We start from the raw sequence: 18,314 nt of genomic DNA, 5'->3' as shown, positions 1-18,314 counted from the left end.
TGCCACGCAGTCTCCTCGTGGATTTCAATGTAATCGGCATCCAAAAAGGTAGATTTACCGATTTGTTATGAAAACTTGAAAATCGGCCCTAATTAATCGGCCATGCAGATTAATCAGTCGACCTCTAGTTGTAACTCATAATAGGATATGTTACAGAGGTCTAAAGGGTCACTCACAACACTCATGTGATAGGGTCATGTCAAAAAGCCAACATCTGAAACATCAAACCATGATGAAACCAACATCTTATTTTCAGCCAACCAAATAACACATAAAATAGACTGAAGAATCACATTTTAAAGAGCAAAATCTTTTGGTCAAAAGGTTTTTGAAAGGTCCATTTCAAATAGGGTTAAAACACAAATGCAAAGAAAAATAGCCAAATATGCAGTTCTTGATACATTGCCTGTTCACCCATGACTACGTGGCCAAACACGACTCCAACACCATCATTAAGTTTGCTGACGACACAACAGTGGTAGGCCTGATCACCGACAACGATGAGACGGCCTATGGGAGGAGGTCAGAGAACTGGCTGTGTGGTGCCAGGACAACAACCTCTCCCTCAATGTGAGCAAGACAAAGGAGCTGATCGTGGACTACAGGAAACGGCGGGCCGAACAGGCCCCCATTAACATCAACGGGGCTGTAGTGGAGCGGGTCGAGAGATTCAAGTTCCTTGGTGACCACATCACCAACGAACTATCATGGTCCAAACATACCATGACAGTTGTGAAGAGGGCACGACAAAACCTCTTCCCCCCCTCTGGAGACTGAAAAGATTTGGCATGGGCCCCCAGATCCTCAAAAGGTTCTACAGCTGCACCATCGAGAGCATCCTTACCGGTTGCATCACCGCCTGGTATGGCAACTGCTCGGCATCTGACCGTAAGGCGCTACAGAGGGTAGTGCGAACGGCCCAGTACATCACTAGAGCCAAGCTTCCTGCCATCCAGGACCTATATAATAAGCGGTGTCAGAGGAAAGCCCATAAAATTGTCAGAGACTCCAGTCACCCAAGTTATAGACTGTTTTCTCTGCTACCGCACGGCAAGCGGTACCGGAGCGCCAAGTCTAGGACCAACAGGCCCCTCAACAGCTTCTAACCCCAAGCCATTAGACTGCTGAACAATTCATAAAAATCACCACCGCACAATTTACATTGACCCCCCCCCCCCCCCCTTCTACACTGCTGCTACTAGCTGTTTGTTTGTTACCTATGCATAGTCACTTCGCCCCCACCTACATGTACAGATTACCTCAACTAGCCTGTACCCCTGCATACTGACTCGGTAACGGTGCCCGGTATCGAGTCAGTGTATAACTTTTTATTTTAGCCTACTTGGTAAATATTTTCTTCTTGAAGTGCACTGTTGGTTAAGGGCTTGTAAGTAAGCATTTCACGGTAAAGTCTACACTTGTTGTATTTGGCGCATGTGGCAAATAAAGTTTGAATTGATTGAACTATCCATATTCCATCTTTCTTCACACAAAGTAAAAGTAACATCCAACTCACCAGCAGAAGATGAACATGATCCCAGATGACAGCCAGGTCCACCGGTACATCCCAAGAAATACAGGTGCAAAACAAAGACAAAGGGAGAATTATGCCCATCTTGTATTAATGTAATAGTTGTACATGCTGTCAGAGGTATGCAACGTAAGACCACACCCATGTAGAATTTAAAACCAGAAGTAAAGAGAAATTATGTACCTCAATAGTGTTGTTCCTGTTTAAACCACCGATTTATCAATTACAGATTACCGACAGATAAATCCTAGTTCCAGTTGATTAGCATGATATGTGCAGTGATACTACCAGGGAATCAAACTGTCCTTTCTTAACCACCCAGGGTTGTTGTTTCTTGTCAAATCCCGGAACATGGTGGCTATGCAGATTTACCCAAAGGGATTAGTTAGAAGAATTCACAATTCACCATCTGGCCCGTACTGTAGCTATTAAATTCATTAAAAAACAACTGCATTAAAAGATATCCTGGCTGCTCACTTTTTGTTGGCAAAGAGGTTGTTCTAGGTTAACATCACCTGTGGTAGAAGAGCTAGGTCCTGGTTTGCCTTCAATGAAGCAAATTCCAATGGGATGAAAATAGAGTATCCGCTAGTTCTCCTTACTGCTGACCAATGAGGATGGCTAGTGTTAAAGTCAACAGTGGATTAAGAGGGAGAAAGAAGAAGTACTTGGAGCAGTGACTGTCACACTCTGTGTGCAAGTAAATCCTCTCGATGCTACCTTGGGGCTGAGCCTTGAACACAGGCAGCCTGGTTCAAAATCCTCTACTTTTTAAAGCAGCAGCTCCACTGTCATTGTTTGTTTGACTGATTATTGAGACAACAGCAACTGCTCTCTTCATAACCTTTTCATGCAATACCCTCCATGACGCAGGATGACTGCCATGTACAGGTGCATGACAGTGGAGCTGATGGAATGACAAAAAATCCATGAATTTTAATCCTCCACATTATAATCCGTTTCATGACGGCATGCACATGCCTTTAATGACTGATATTCAGTACATACCGCAATCAATTACACATCTTTGAGATTACATTGTACATTTCAAGAATACTTCAGTGTAAAAATATTTCTTGATTTTTATAAAACACATACATGGCTACAATTTACATGTAAAACATCTTAACTGTGGTTCTATGAATGGTTGCTGTTGTGTAACACTGCACCCCGTGTCACATATCCTGGAGGAAGGAACTTTAAGCAAATATAGGCATTTCAGATTCTTACTCACCTCAGAGACTGTACTACAAGTGACATGGGCACAAGGGGTAAGATGGGGAGAGACATTCCATGCGTTCACCTGTCCGTTTCTGTTTAGTTCGAGAACAAGTCGCCAAACTGGTCCTGCTATTACACCTGTTCCCTTTCTGTGATGGCAGATATCTCCCCCACAACCTGAAACCAAATCCAGTGGTTTACAGTTACAACACAAACAAAGGCGTGAAAGGTAGAGACAGAAGCACGTATGTGAACCTTTTTCTTTCAAGGCACTGTTTGTTCTGCAAACAATACAGGTGTTACCTGAGGAGAGGATGGTGAACAAGGAAGGAGTGTGGTGTACTTCTTCTCATGGATTGTATGGAAATTTAACAGAAATTAAATGAATGTTTTTAATGTCATTTCAATACTGCATAAGCTTCAGCAGGTGAATTGGACTCAATGTTATGATGACAAACTACTGGCTGGTTGTGAGATCTGTCCTTCAGGATCACCTCTATATGTGACTTCTGTGTAATTTTACAAGAGGCAACACATGGCTGAAATTACAAAGCTGATAACTGTCACTAACACAAATACAAGAAGGTGTGTATTGATTTGATCAGTCTTTTCCCCTCAGTTATTATATACATGAAGAGAAGAGATAAACAGTACTCAGATAGTTATAAGAGCTCTGATCTATTTTGTGTATGTTGTTCACCACGCCACCTACACAGCATGTGTGCGTTACAAACCATGTCCTGGGGTCCTTTGTGGCCTAGTTTGAGGCAATAGCGCATTAACTGATACTATATCACCACCTGTTGCTGGCTATTTGTTTTTAGAAAGTAGCAGTTCCCAGGCACAGAAAAGTGACGGACAACTCTCAGCATTTAGTGAGAGAAATGAGTGCTCTGAATTTAGCTGTTGAAGGTAATGTATTATTTTGTAAACACGTTACCTGTACAATATTGTAATATGACCTCACCCTATTATCACTAGCTAACGTTACTGTATCCGTTAGCAGAAAGTGAAACATTGTTTCAGTAACAGTGTCAAATACAAAGTGTGTTACTAATCAACATCACTACATCTGTATTATGATATGTTTTATATTCTGAAGAGTAAACAGCTGATTTAGTCGTTTACAGACAAATAAATACAAAAGGTAACATTACCATGATGTTCCAAAACTGTAGCGTTGAGCACGAGAATGTCATATGACAACGGTAACTTTAGTTGTCGTTAGCGTATGTAATTTGATCCTTTTGTGTATCCGTAGTCCTGTGTTTACATGTGTAGCGAACCATGTTAGCTAGCTACGCTAGCCGTAAGCAACACATTACTATTTTCGAATGAGTGAGTGAGTGACACGTTTGTCCAGGCACATGCTCCTTTAAGTCAGCCTGTCTGCTGTCGTAGCAATGCTATCGCGGTTATAGCTAGTTAGCGAGCTAACTTGAATTTGACTTATTTCAACAGGTGGCAGGCGCTAGCTAAAGTTAGCTAGCACGTAAGACTGAATCCCATGGCCTGATCACATGTGAGTAAGCTGTCTTGCGCACAAATGCTATAAATATGTAGCTAGCTAACTGGTGAATCTCGTTTAGGTTTTCATGCTAGGACTTCAGTTCTTTAAATCATTTAGAGGGATTTGTCTGCTTCGAAGAGTGCTTGTAGCTGAAAACACCAATGTGCGAACTGCACGAGGTGCCTCGCTGAATTTCATCAAAGCTCGTCAAAACAGTTGCTACGTTTCTGTGTTACCTCAAGGTCAGGTAAACTTAATTGAAATGCAGCCGGTCACTTGGACTGATTATGCTGTCGAGCTTGAGACAAACAGCACTGAACATGGCAACGACCACCTGCTGTCACCTGCACATGATGCATCAACCGATCCAGTTGCTGCTGAGGAGAGTCACTTGCATTGCAATGTGAAGGAGCTCATTGCCCCTGGTGAGAAATATTTAGCCAACCCTCTGTGGTGCTTGTTTTCACTACATGTATCATCACTGAAATCGAAAACTCACAAATAATGATTAGAGAATTGTAAGAAAGTACTCTTCTTGACAGTGCACCCCACAGTAATGTATTGGATGACATGCTACGCAAACAGATAAAACCCCCTTTGTTTTCATCCAAGTACAATATGTTGTTGTTATTATGTACTGTCTTAGTGGTGGCCAGTGTCATGGCCTAGTGCATCACAAGATGTCTGACCTTCTAGCATACTGTTTACATGCTTGTTGTTGTCAAAAGGCAATTCCATGGTAACAGAATTACAGAGACTCAGATCTTTCTATAAAATGTATACCTAACAAAAACCATTGATTTTGAAGTTTAACAAACCATTTGAACTCTATGCACAATCACTATTACACAGTAAATAAAACATGTTTTACTGGAAACTTTTTTTTGGTAACAGAATTATGGTAAAATCTCCCTCAGTTTTATTCTGGAACCAGAACTTTGTATCTGCAGTGTTAACCCTGTAAATGTGTTTCTGTCAAATTTTCTGTGGAACTTGTTAAAAATTGTCCTTGTGCATAGAGTTATATATTTTATAACTTTGAAATGAATAGTTTTTGTTTGGTTTACATTTTTTTAAGTAAAAGTTCTGCGTCTCAGTGTAATTCTGTTACCGTGGAATTGCCCCGAAGCAGAACAGTGGATGGGGTGGAGTCTCTCACACACACACACACACACACACACACACACACACACACACACACACACACACAATCTGTCTAGTCTGACCATAAATTGTACAATGATCAGTTTTTGCAGTTGCTCAACTACTTCCAAGGAATAGCTTATATTTACTAGCTATAAACATTAATTACATTCATCCAGATACTTGGAGAGCCTTTTTCTTGAAAAGTATGTCTGAGGTATTTGAAGGATCCATCTTAGCCTTTCCCATGCTGTCATCATCTCCCCCTTGTTCCTCAGAACATGAAATAGTGAAGAGGATCAAGAAGAGACCCAAAAAGCCACGTGGAAGGAAACAGAAGTCTAAGTCATCTGAATGTTCTGGCAATCTTATGTCAGAACTTCCATTTGCAAGTACAGCAATATGGAAGGACCTCGGCTGTAAGTAAACCGTTTATGTCATATTATTTGTTTTGCAATTGAATCCAGGATAACTTAAATCAACATATCCAGACTAATATAACAGAGTTAGTTGTAACATACCTTCATTGAGAGGATGTGCTCAGCAGTTCCCATAGTGTGACCAGTTGATGGTATCTTTCCATTTTAACTGGCTGGGCGAGTAGGAGAGCAGAAATTTGACTAGCGGCACCGACTCTGTAAGTCTATAATGACTGGTTATTTGTAGTTGCCAATTGATGCAAGGATCTTCCTTGTACCGCAGCTGCCCTTGCATTCAAATTTTCTCCAGCTGCCTACTGGCGATGAATAATGCATTGTTGACTTGACTGGCAGTTGGTTTTACAGGAGGGCAGTCAAATCCAACTACAGAATAACGGAATCACACATTTGTCTCTTGTACAATACTAATATCATTGTGTTACATTTCCCCCAGTTACCAAGCCAGAGGCCAAATTGAAAAATAAACGAAAGAGAGGTGCAAGTGGTCGGGTAGAAAGTGAAGAGGATGCGGATACAAAGAAAAAGAAGGAAACACAACGCCCAAACTACTTTGTTTCAATACCCATCACAAATCCCAAGGTACAATTTAGTGATATTTTTGTTGAAAATGCATTTTTATTTTATTTTATTTTGGGGTATTTCTCTATATAGTGTCTCCATATAAACTCACTATATTTAGAATACATACTGCATGTGATCGCAAAACAATTGCTACATAGAAAACAGTTTAACATCTGTGTTGATCAAAGATAGAGGGCAATAGGTTTTGGCTGGGATAGGCCGTCATTGTAAATAAGAATTTGTTCTTAACTGACTTGCCTAGTTAAATAAAAATATGAATACTATTGCCTTATCTTTGATAAACACAATGTTATACTGTTTTTTAAAATGTTGTTGTCTCGACTTAGGCAACTCGGTGCGTTTGTTAAAAAGCGTTTATCCTCGTATAACCTCTGTCGACTATTACATATCGTAGATGCTTCATCAGAAACAACAGCTCCTTGGGCTGTATTATCTCTCGGTGCAGAAAAAGCTTTTGATACTCTAGTATGGTCATATCTCTGATCTGTCTTGGAACATATGGGAATTGGCTCCAATTTCATTAATATGATTGAAATACTATATGCCAATCCCCCAGCCATAGTTATAACAGGCAATATCTGCTCTGCTCCATTCCAAAATCACTCGAAGCAGCAGACAAGGCGATCCAATTTCGCCTTTGCTATTCTTATATCCATGGAACCTATGGCCAGGTAATTCATCAATCGAAGGAAATAACACCAATTTCCCTAAAATCTACAGATCTCGTTATATGCTGACAATATTTTACTATATCTAGACGTTGTTTCTCAGTTGCTCCAAAATGCATTGAAGATCATAGATACATTCAGCTTCATCTCAAGCTATAAAATGTATCTAACCGAATCCGCTCTATTGCCTCTCAAGCCCCCGATGGAGGACTCCATCTCTACTTATGGAATCCTAATTGTTTCCCATTTGAAATATTTGGGAGTAGATATATTTCCTTCCTTGGATAAAACCATTGCCAGAAACTTCAGTATATGGAATGATATCCCAGTTACTTTAACCGGCAGAATATCTCTGTCAAAATGAATATATTGCCAAAGTTGAATTTCTGTAGTTCAATGCGTCCCATGGTTCCCGCTTCTGGCTATTGGATTTAAATTCATAGTGCAGTTTCAAAAGTTTACGGTGCATTCGGAGTATTCAGACCCCTTGACTTTTTCCAAATTCTGTTACGTTAGAGCCTTATTCTAAAATGTACTAAATACATTTTTTACCTCATCAATCTACACACCATATCGCATAATGACAAAGCAAAAACAGGTTTTTAGAAATGTTTGCAAATTTATTACAAATGAAGAAACAGAAATACCTTATTTACATAAGTATTCAGACCTTTTTACTATGAGACTCAAAATTGAGCTCGAGTTTCCACTGATCATCCTTGAAATATTTTATACAACTTGATTGGTAAATTCAATTGATTGGACATGATTTGGAAAGGCACACACCTGTCTATATAAGGTCCCACAGTTGACAGTGTATGTCAGAGCAAAAACCAAACCAATTGTCCGTAGAGCTCCGAGACAGGATTTTCTCGAGGCATAGATCTGGGGACGGGTACCAAAAACGTCTCCAGCATTGAAGGTCCCCAGGAACACAGTGGCCTCCATCATTCTTAAAAGGTAGAAGTTTGAAACCACCAAGACTCTTCCTGGAGCTGGCCGCCCGGGCCAAACTGCGCAATCGGGGGAGAAGGGCCTTGGTCAGGGAGGTGACCAAGAACCCGATGGTCACTCTGACAGTGCTCAAGAGTTCCTCTGTGGAGATGGGAGAATCTTCCAGAATGACAACCATGTCTGCAGTACTCCACCAATCAGGCCTTTATGGTGGAGTGGCCAGATGGAAGCCACTCTTCAGTAAAAGGCACATGACAGCCCACGTGGAGTTTGCCAAAAGGCACCTAAAGAGACTCAGACCATGAGAAACAAGATTCTCTGGTCTGATGAAACCAAGATTGAACACTTTGGCCTGAATTCCAAGCGTCATGTTTGGAGGAAACCTGGCACCATCCCTACGGTGAAGCATGGTGGTGGCAGCATCATGCTGTGGGGATGTTTTTCAGCGGTAGGGACTGGGAGACTAGTCAGGATCGAGGGAAAGATGAACGGAGCAAAGAACCAGAGATCCTTGATGAAAACCTGCTCAGGACCTCAGACTAAAATGCATTTCGAAGGGCATGAATTTAAATATTCAATGCTTTGCATCTATTATGTTACTTAACGATGATAGCCTCTTGAATCTCTCCATCAATCAGACAAAATTACTGCTGGCAGACAGCACTGCTGCGCAGACAAATGTTGGCTCTAAGATGGCAACCACCCCACTTTTTAACCATTTAGAAGTTAAAACATTAGAATTATCAACAGTGAGAATGAATGGTGCTAGGCAAGGAACAATTAAGCCCTGAAAGTAAACAACAATCTCAGCTAAAGCCCCACACATACAAACCAATTATATATATTTATTTAGACTTTGGTACTTTCTTTGCTTTCAAGCCCATGGGGAAGGGGTGGTACAGCCAAAAGAGGACTGGCCACCCCTCATAGCCTGGTTCCTCTCTAGGTTTCTTCCTAGGTTCTGGCCTTTCTAAGGAGTTTTTCCTAGCCACTGTGCTTCTACACCTGCATTGCTTGCTGTTTGGGGTTTTAGGCTGGGTTTCTGTACAGCACTTTGTGACATCAGCTAATGTAAGAATGGCTTTATAAATACATTTGATTGATTGGTATGTGGGGGGGGAGGGGGGGGGTCTCTGGTTGTTATATATAAATGCTGGACGGCAGGAGGGTGAATGGCATGTTCTACTTGTGCAGATCAGTGAAGGTGTGGGGGTGGTGCAGGCCCTGGTGATGCAGAGAGACTCCAGACTCACACGGGCTCTGGTGCCTGTGGGCAGTCTTCACATCACGCTGCTGGTGACCCACTTGGCCAGTCAAGAGGAAGTCAACTTGTGAGTGTCTGCAGCTGATCTCAACTATTTCAACCAGATAGCCACCGTGTTTGATCGGTATTGTAGTAGAATAATTCTGTCTGTGTCCATGTCCTACACATTTTATTAACAAAACTGATAAAACGACACCTTTTGGAACAACGCGAAATGTTAGGAGACACATACACACACATATGTATGGTGGTATTATAAATGTTGTATTGTAAATGTGTAATGTGTTTCACCATTTTTGCCTTCATTTGTTTGGACCCCAGGAAGAGCTAATGAGGATCCTTAATAAATAAACATGTTGTAGCGACAATATCGATTCATCTATAATTTGTCAACAGGTTAAAGTAATAATAAAAATCGGAAAACATACAGTAAAACACAATGCAGGTAACAATGTCCTCTTTTTTTTTTACCTCTATAACCACTGAATATATAGGCCTAGTATCTCCCTCTGATAAACAAATGGTTACAGATCTGACTGTGTACACATCCCAGGCAATTTATCTTTGCATCACTAAATACTGCAGAGATGAATGATGTATTAGCCTGAATGGCTAGTGTGTGAGCATGGTGTGGTGGGAAGAGCAAGAGGATGGAGAGAGGCTGTAGAGGGGATTAATGCCATGGGATTGATCTGGCTGTTGTGCTGTGCTGACTGCAGGGCGGCGTGTGCAGTGGCCCAAATGAAGGCAGCGCTGCGGGACCTGCTGCGGGGGCGGGAGCTCATCCTGCCCTTCCACGGCATCGGACACTTCAGGAATGAGGTGGCGTTTGTAGAGCTGGCTCAGGGAGAACACCTCGCCACGCTGGCCCAGATCACAGGTGGGTGCTACTGCTAGTCGACTACTGCTGCCCCACCCACTCTGCCTTTTTTCCCTCCTCCTCCCCCTGCTTCTCTCCCGTGTGCGTAATCTTTGACGTCATTCACCATGCCTTGCTAGCTATATGTTAGTCGTATATAGATGTGAGCTGGGATGCCAATTCAGGATAAATCTGTTATGTATGAGGATTTCCAAGGGTCAGCCCTCGGCACAGTTTTGTTTACCCAATTTTCATAAAATAATATTTAATGTTTAGCTTTTTATCTCTCTTTAGCAAAATCGGATATATTGGTATTATTTTTTTTTCTTCTAGATATTACTTACTGTTTCCAATGAAACTGTTTTTTTTTTATATATATTTTTTTTTAGATGGAGCAAGCTTTCCTAAATACAGTCACTAACGGATTATGTTATCAGCAGCTGTCCTGCCCATTCCTGTACTTCCACTAACCGCTATACACCCGCCCTCTCCTCTTCTCTCCTCCTATTGATTATCTCTTTATCTTACACCATCCTGGGCTAAAGTTGCTCTCTCCCTCACGGTCCTGCAATTGCAAATGGATCTGCTGCTGTTTTTCCCATCAACCTCTCTCTCTGTCTCTGTCTCTGTGGTCATTTGCTCCAGGGGTTGTGAGGAAAACATTTGAGGAGAAAGGCCTCTCGTCCGGCGACGGCAAAGCGTTCAAGCCCCACCTTACCTTCATGAAACTGTCCAAAGCTCCTAAGCTACGCAGTCAGGTGAGCCTCATCACTCCTCATCACTCTGGCTGGAATGGCATGCATAGAGAACAACACAGACTCAGACAGACTGAAACAACACCGCTGTGTTGGTCTAGGGCAGCTTCACTCTCCTTTCAGACTGGCAACCTTCTCTGCCTTTGAGGGATACCTTATGTAGGTGCGTAGGTAAGACTATGAAATTTGTGGAGGGTAGTGACGCTGAGTCATTCACCGCTAGGTGTACATTTGTATTCTGGCTCGTATAATATTGATCGACTTAAATCAATTTAAATGAATGTTAATAGCTTTCTGGAGTCTTAATGTCATTGATTATAATAATGTGTATTATGAAATAACAGTCTCTGTATGATCATTCTTGACTTGGGAATGAAAATCAGTAGTTGTGGAGTGTATGAATTATCATACCCTATTATAATACAGTGATACAAAATGAGGAAAAGTTATTCCTGGGATACTGTTGAGCTTATAAATGGCGTACAATATCTTTAGTCTGTCACTGTCACGTGGAAGGAAGCAGGCCCGTTAAAAAATTGTTAACAATGATGTTCATTTTGAGAGAATGTATATTTGTAACAGCGGTCCACTCTTTGACATGTTTGCCATCGTGGCCAAGTGACCGATGGTTATGGTTGCCATCGTGGCCAAGTGACCGATGGTTATGGTTGCCGTCGTGGCCAAGTGACCGATGGTTATGGCAATAGATAGATATTAGTAGATGGTCTGGCAGGAGGGATAAGGATTTGACCTGGGGGTTGGAGGGGAAAATGGGAGCTGCCGGCTTAATCTGTTTGTTGGTGGTGGATGCCACATTTCTTGCGTGTTCCTCTTGTGCGTGCACGTGTTCCTGTGTGGGGTCAGGGTGGATGGGTGTGTTCAATAACATCCATATCTGGTCAGACATGACAGCGAGCACATCCCCATGTCTCTGTCTGTGTTGTCTCCCAGGGTGTGAAGAAGCTGGACCCTGAGCTGTACTCTGACTACGCTCAGCATCATTTTGGAGACGAGAGGGTGATCAGGCTGGACCTCTGCTCAATGTTGAAGAAAAAGACCCCAGATGGATACTACCACCAAGAGGCCTCCGTTACATTTGGTGAGTAGACACCTTGAGGCTTAAAAAAAAATCTTATGACTGAAATTCTCATCTGCTCTCAGCATTATTGACATTGTTACACATATGGTGTGGTGGAGTTGAAGAAGGGGAGCCAAGACCTTCAAAATAAAGATAAGAAATATACACTGCTCAAAAAAATAAAGGGAACACTTCAGCAACATTTCCTAGATCTGAATGAAAGAAAGAATCTTATGAAATACTTTTTTCTTTACATAGTTGAATGTGCTGACAACAAAATCACACAAAAATAATCAATGGAAATCCAATTTATCAACCCTTGGAGGTCTGGATTTGGAGTCACACTCAAAATGAAAGTGGAAAACCACACTACAGGCTGATCCAACTTTGATGTAATGTCCTTAAAACAAGTCAAAATGAGGCTCAGTAGTGTGTGTGGCCTCCACGTGCCTGTATGACCTCCCTACAACGCCTGGGCATGCTCCTGATGAGGTGGCGGATGGTCTCCTGAGGGATCTCCTCCCAGACCTGGACTAAAGCGTCCGCCAACTCCTGGACAGTCTGTGGTGCAACGTGGCGTTGGTGGATGGAGCGAGACATGATGTCCCAGATGTGCTCAATTGGATTCAGGTCTGGGGAACGGTCTGGGGATTCAGGTCTGGGGAACAGTCCATAGCATCAATGCCTTCCTCTTGCAAGAACTGCTGACACACTCCAGCCACATGAGGTCTAGCATTGTCTTGCATTAGGAGGAACCCAGGGCCAACCGCACCTGCATATGGTATCACAGGCGGTCTGAGGATCTCATCTCGGTACCTAATGGCAGTCAGGCTACCTCTGGCGAGCACATGGAGGGCTGTGCGGCCCCCCAAAGAAATGCCACCCCACACCATGACTGACCCACCGCCAAACCGGTCATGCTGGAGGATGTTGCAGGCAGCAGAACGTTCTCCACGGCGTCTCCAAACTCTGTCACGTGCTCAGTGTGAACCTGCTTTCATCTGTGAAGAGCACAGGGCGCCAGTGGCAAATTTGCCAATCTTGGTGTTCTCTGGCAAATGCCAAACGTCCTGCACGGTGTTGGGCTGTAAGTACAACCCCCACCTGTGGACGTCGGGCCCTCATACCACCCTCATGGAGTCTGTTTCTGACCGTTTGAGCAGACACATGCACATTTGTGGCCTGCTGGAGGTCATTTTGCAGGGCTCTGGCAGTGCTCCTCCTGCTCCTCCTTGCACAAAGGCGGAGGTAGCGGTCCTGCTGCTGGGTTGTTGCCCTCCTACGGCCTCCTCCACGTCTCCTGATGTACTGGCCTGTCTCCTGGTAGCGCCTCCATGCTCTGGACACTACACTGACAGACACAGCAAACCTTCTTACCACAGCTCGCATTGATGTGCCATCCTGGATGAGCTGCACTACCTGAGCCACTTGTGTGGGTTGTATACTCCGTCTCATGCTACCACTAGAGTGAAAGCACCGCCAGCATTCAAAAGTGACCAAAACATCAGCCAGGAAGCATAGGAACTGAGAAGTGGTCTGTGGTCTCCACCTTCAGAACCACTCCTTTATTGCGGGTGTCTTGCTTATTGCCTATAATTTCCACCTGTTGTCTATTCCATTTACACAACAGCATGTGAAATTGATTGTCAATCAGTGTTGCTTCCTAAATGGACAGTTTGATTTCACAGAAGTGTGATTGACTTGGAGTTACATTGGGTTGTTTAAGTGTTCCCTTTATTTTTTTGAGCAGTATATTTATGTTGGTGCCTCCATCTTGTTGTTGACTCACTTTGCAAACGTCTCTCAACTGCCATTTCATTGAAAAAGTAATAACAATACAAATATAAATTCAGAATATACACTGAACAAAAATATAAACTCCACATGCAACAATTTCAAAGGTTTTACAGAGTTACAGTTCATATAAGGAAATCCAACAATTTAAATAAAATCAATAGACCCTTATCTATGGATTTCACATGACTGGAAATACAGATACCCATCTGTTGGTCACAGATACCTTAAAAATAAAGGTAGGGGCGTGGATCAGAAAACCAATCAGTATCTGGTGTGACCACTATTTGCCTCATGCAGCACAATACATTTCCTTCGCATAGAGTTGATAATGCTGTTGATTGTGGAATCTTGTCCCACTCCTCTTCAATGTCTGTGCGAAGTCGCTGGATATTGGCGGGAACTGGAACACGCTGTCATACACGTCAGTCAAGAGCATCCCAAACATGCTCAATGGGTGACATGTCTGGTGAGTTTGCAGGCCATGGAAGAACTGGGACATTTTCAGCTTCCAGGAATTGTGTACAGATCCTTGTGACATGGGGCCGGGCATATTCCTGCAGTCAGCATGCCAATTGCACGCTCCCTCAACTTGAGACATTTGTGGCATTCTGTTGTGTGACAAAACTGCACATTTTAGAGTAGCCTTTTTATTGTCCCCAGCACAAAGTGCACCTGTGTAATGATAATGCTGTTTAATCAGCTTGTTGATATGCCACACCTGTCAGATGGATGGCAAAGGAAAAATGCTTACTTACTGGGATGTAAGCACATTTGAGCAAAATATTTGAGAGAAAAGCTTTTTGTGCATATGGAACATTTCTGGGATCTTTTATTTCAGCTCATGAAACATGGGACCAACACTTTACATGTTGTGTTTATATTTTTGTTCAGTATGTATCAAAATACAATATAATTATACAGTCATCAACATGACAATATAATTAATCAAATGTGTTCTCTAGTTACATTTGATTTGCTAGGAAAGCTAGTGTTGCTATGGCTAAATTATCTAGCAGACTTTCACAAGTTCATAAACACTCCATAACAATATAACAAACACTACGGAAACATTACTATTTTGAATAGTGGCTTTGCCACTCGCTTACCTTCAAAATAGAGGAAATTAATGTATTTTCTATTGGTGCCTCTGTCTTGCTGTTGAGTCACTTGGCAAACTTCTCTCAACTGCCACAGTGCGAGCCCACCATAGAAGAAGCAACCACAACATTAAAACAAGAGTGGCCATACTGGTACTGCACAATAATTGCTCAATACATGCCAAAATGGATAAATAGTAATATATATATTTCACCCTCCCCTACTTAAAAATGTAAAATGTCTCCAGATATTCAACACTAAAACCTAAGTCTGTATCTTCTGGAATATCATTAAACACTTGAAAGGGAATGGACCCATATACTTGGCACATTATCCAAAAGACTTGTGCATATTTCCATTTAGCTGCCCACTCAAGAAAAAGCTTCAAATTGTAACCAGTGCCTGCAACCTGGTTCAGGTTATCAGTCAACCTACCAGGGTAGTTACAAACAGCTCAGGAATGAAATTATCAACATGTATTGATCACATCTTTACTAATGCTGATACTGCTTTTCAAAATGTGTTTGAAAGCAGTATCCAGATCTATCGGATGTAGTGATCACAATATAGTAGCCATATCTAGGGAAACCAAAGTTCCAAAGGCTGGGACTAATATAGTGTATAAGAGGTCATACTATGTTGTTGATGTAAAGAATATCTGTTATTGTGTAATGAGGAGCAAACAGACGCTCCAATTGACTAATTTATGAAATTACTGCTGACATTACACATCCCAGTATATCTAACCAAATTATAAAAGACAAGCATTGTAATTTTGAATTCTGTAAAGTGAGTGGGGAAGAGGTGAAAAAATGATTGTTGTCTATCAATAGTAAGCTGGCCTTTCTCAGGAGTTTTTCCTAGGGAGTTTTTCCCAGCCACCGTGCTTCTTTCACATGCATTGCTTGCTGTTTGGGGTTTTAGGCTGGGTTTCTGTACAGCACTTTGAGATTTCAGCTGATGTACGAAGGGCTATATAAATAAATTTGATTTGATATCAACAATGACAAGCCTCCGGGGTCTGACAACTTGGATGGAAAATTACTGAGGATAATAGTGGATGAAATTGCCACTCCTATTTGATATATTTTCAATTTAAGCCTACTAGAAAGTATGTAGCCCCAAGCTCTTGAAGGGAAGCAAAAGTAATTCCTCTACCTAAGAATAGTAAAGCTCCTTTTACTGGCTCAAATTAGCCTACCAATCAGCCTGTAAGCCAACCTTAGTAACCTTGTGGAAAAAATGGTGTTTGACCAGATACAATGCTATTTTACAGTAAACAAATTGACAAACTTTTCAGCATGCTTATATGGAAAGACATTTAACAAGCACAGCACTTTTTTTCAAGATTGTGAGAAATGTTTTGTTAGACTTCAGTGCGGCTTTTGACATCGATCATAGTCTGCTGCTGGAAAAACGTATGTGTTATGGCTTTACACCCCCTGCTATATTGTGGATAAAGAGTTACTTGTCTAACAGAACACAGAGGGTGTTCTTTAATGGAAGCCTCCAACAAAAGCCAGGTAGAATCTAGAATTCCCCAGGGCAGCTGTCTATGCCCCTTACTTTAAAAAAAGTATTTACTGATGACATGCCATGCCACTTTAAGTAAAGCCAGTGTGGCTATGTATGTGGATGACTCGACACTATACATGTCCGCTACTGAAATGACTGTAACACCTAACAAAGAGCTGCAGTTAGCTTCAGAGTGGGTTGCAAGGAATAAGTTAGTCCTAAATCATTCTAAAACTAAAAGCATTGTATTTGGTTCAAATCATTCACTAAATCTTGCAATAAATAATGTGGAAATTGAGCAAGTTGAGGTGACTAAACTGCTTGGAGTAACCCTGGATTGTAAACTGTCATGGTCAAAACATATTGATACAACAGTAGCTAAGATTGTGAGAAGTCTGTCTATAATAAAGCACTGCTCTACCTTCTTAACAGCACTATCAACAAGGCAGGTCCTACAGGCCCTAGTTTTGTCATACCTGGACTACTATTCAGTTGTGTGGTCAGGTGCCAGAAAAAGAGACTTAGGAAAATTGCAATTGGCTCAGAACAGGGCAGCACGTCTGGCCCTTTGATGTACAAAATAACATGTTGAATGCACCGAGCTGTCTGTTTGAACTACTGGCGCACAGCTCGGACAACCATGCATACCCCACAAAACATGCCATGAGGTCTCTTCACATTCCTCAAGTCCAGAACAGACTATGGGAGGTGCACAGTACTACATAGAGCCATGACTACCTGGAACTCTATTCCACATCAAGTAACTGATGCAAGCAGTAAAATTAGATTTTTTTTAAACAGACACATGCATACACACACGATAACATGGATTTTGTACTACTGTAGTGGTGGAGTAGGGGCCTGAGGGCACACCGTGTGTTGTGAGATTTGTGAATGTGATGTTTTAAAAAATAAATAAATGATATACTGCCTTAATTTTGCTGGACCCCAGGAAGAGCTCATGGGGATCCATAATAAATACAAATTTAGAAGTTTAAGGTAACCATACCTCATCTCCCTTACTAAACCGAGATATTTTCGGCCAACAAAATCACATTCCGTTTACATAGGCTACACACGTCAGACTCTCATGTTCTTCTTCAGTGGAGCTTAAGAGTATACTGGCACTTCTTGTCAGAGTTCAAAGTTCATATCAAACACATACAATAACCATATTACCAGGGTCTCCAGAGTGTTGGGAGTGCTTTAGAGAATGAACGCTGGGGCATAATCTGAACGTCCACCATATTAATGTCTGTCAATCACTGACGGTTCACCTAAAGCACCGTATGTCAGCATTCTGGGCTGATGTCAGTCTCTGTGCGATGCAGGTGGTAAGTCTTCAGGGCTACTAAGGCTTGGCACCTGCTCACACACTGTGTCCTTACCCTCTGGCCCCACACTCCTCACCAGATTCCTTCACACAGACCTCTCCATGTGTCGAGGAGAATGTGGTGCATTGCAGGGGGAATGTGATGTGCAGGGGACATGTGGCGTGTAGGGGGCAACTGGGGCAGGGGAACCAGCGACTTTCAGCTTCTGGATCCATAGCGGTGTTCTCCACTCCTAAGTTGGATCTGTGGCGACTGGGCAGGGCATATCTCAGTTCATAGTCATCGGAGTCACTGTCAGAGTTCTGCTCTGCCTGTTTGTTTTGGGTCTTGTCTTTGTGTTTGTACCTGGGCATGTGGTCACCTCAGTCTTATCCAAAGGAAGGCGGTCACAGGGCAGGAGTTTTCTGTGGAGCACTCTTTTTCCTCCTTGTCCATTATCTCGTTTCACCTCATACACCGGACTCAGGGTGTTTCCTTTTGAAGGACTATATGGACTTTATCCTCCCAGTACAACCTTAGTTTGCCTGGCCCTCCACTTTCAGACAGATTATTCACAAGGACTGTC

General features: G+C 42.2%; 2 protein-coding genes and 1 long non-coding RNA gene across 6 annotated transcripts in view; 1 reads left to right on the top strand and 2 right to left on the bottom strand.

Moving 5' to 3' along the window:
* The window catches only part of epb41l2 (erythrocyte membrane protein band 4.1 like 2), a 90,956-nt gene extending 88,939 nt beyond the window's left edge, over positions 1 to 2,017 (bottom strand). Inside the window, exon 1 of the mRNA XM_029752576.1 lies at positions 1,517 to 2,017. The gene's annotated coding sequence lies outside the window, so the exon portion shown is untranslated. The remainder of the gene's footprint in view (positions 1 to 1,516) is intronic.
* A 29-nt stretch (positions 2,018 to 2,046) lies between these two features.
* On the bottom strand, positions 2,047 to 4,014 carry LOC115193738 (uncharacterized). Its single transcript, XR_003878225.1, has 3 exons — positions 3,910 to 4,014; positions 2,766 to 2,929; positions 2,047 to 2,438 (listed from the first exon to the last, which is right to left on the bottom strand). It is a non-coding gene; the product is annotated as an uncharacterized LOC115193738 (long non-coding RNA).
* LOC115193716 (A-kinase anchor protein 7) overlaps positions 3,580 to 18,314 on the top strand; it is a 53,798-nt gene continuing 39,063 nt past the window's right edge. For 2 of the 4 annotated variants that reach the window (XR_003878222.1, XM_029752669.1), the window contains exons 1-7: positions 4,046 to 4,687; positions 5,684 to 5,824; positions 6,279 to 6,424; positions 9,244 to 9,380; positions 10,033 to 10,193; positions 10,818 to 10,930; positions 11,879 to 12,026. Coding sequence is in view for 3 of the 4 variants with exons in the window: in XM_029752669.1 (XP_029608529.1) it covers positions 4,348 to 4,687; positions 5,684 to 5,824; positions 6,279 to 6,424; positions 9,244 to 9,380; positions 10,033 to 10,193; positions 10,818 to 10,930; positions 11,879 to 12,026 (1,186 nt within the window). In the remaining variant the exon portion in view is untranslated. Of the gene's footprint in view, positions 3,665 to 4,045; positions 4,688 to 5,683; positions 5,825 to 6,278; positions 6,425 to 9,243; positions 9,381 to 10,032; positions 10,194 to 10,817; positions 10,931 to 11,878; positions 12,027 to 18,314 lie in introns of those variants that run through there. The other 2 variants (XM_029752679.1, XM_029752658.1) reach the window with 2 other exon arrangements.

The sequence above is a fragment of the Salmo trutta genome, chromosome 1, assembly GCF_901001165.1.
Source record: "Salmo trutta chromosome 1, fSalTru1.1, whole genome shotgun sequence".
In the NCBI taxonomy this organism is placed as follows: Eukaryota; Metazoa; Chordata; class Actinopteri; order Salmoniformes; family Salmonidae; genus Salmo; species Salmo trutta.
Note: the sequence above shows the minus strand (reverse complement) of the source record. Positions and strands in the feature narration are given on the sequence as shown.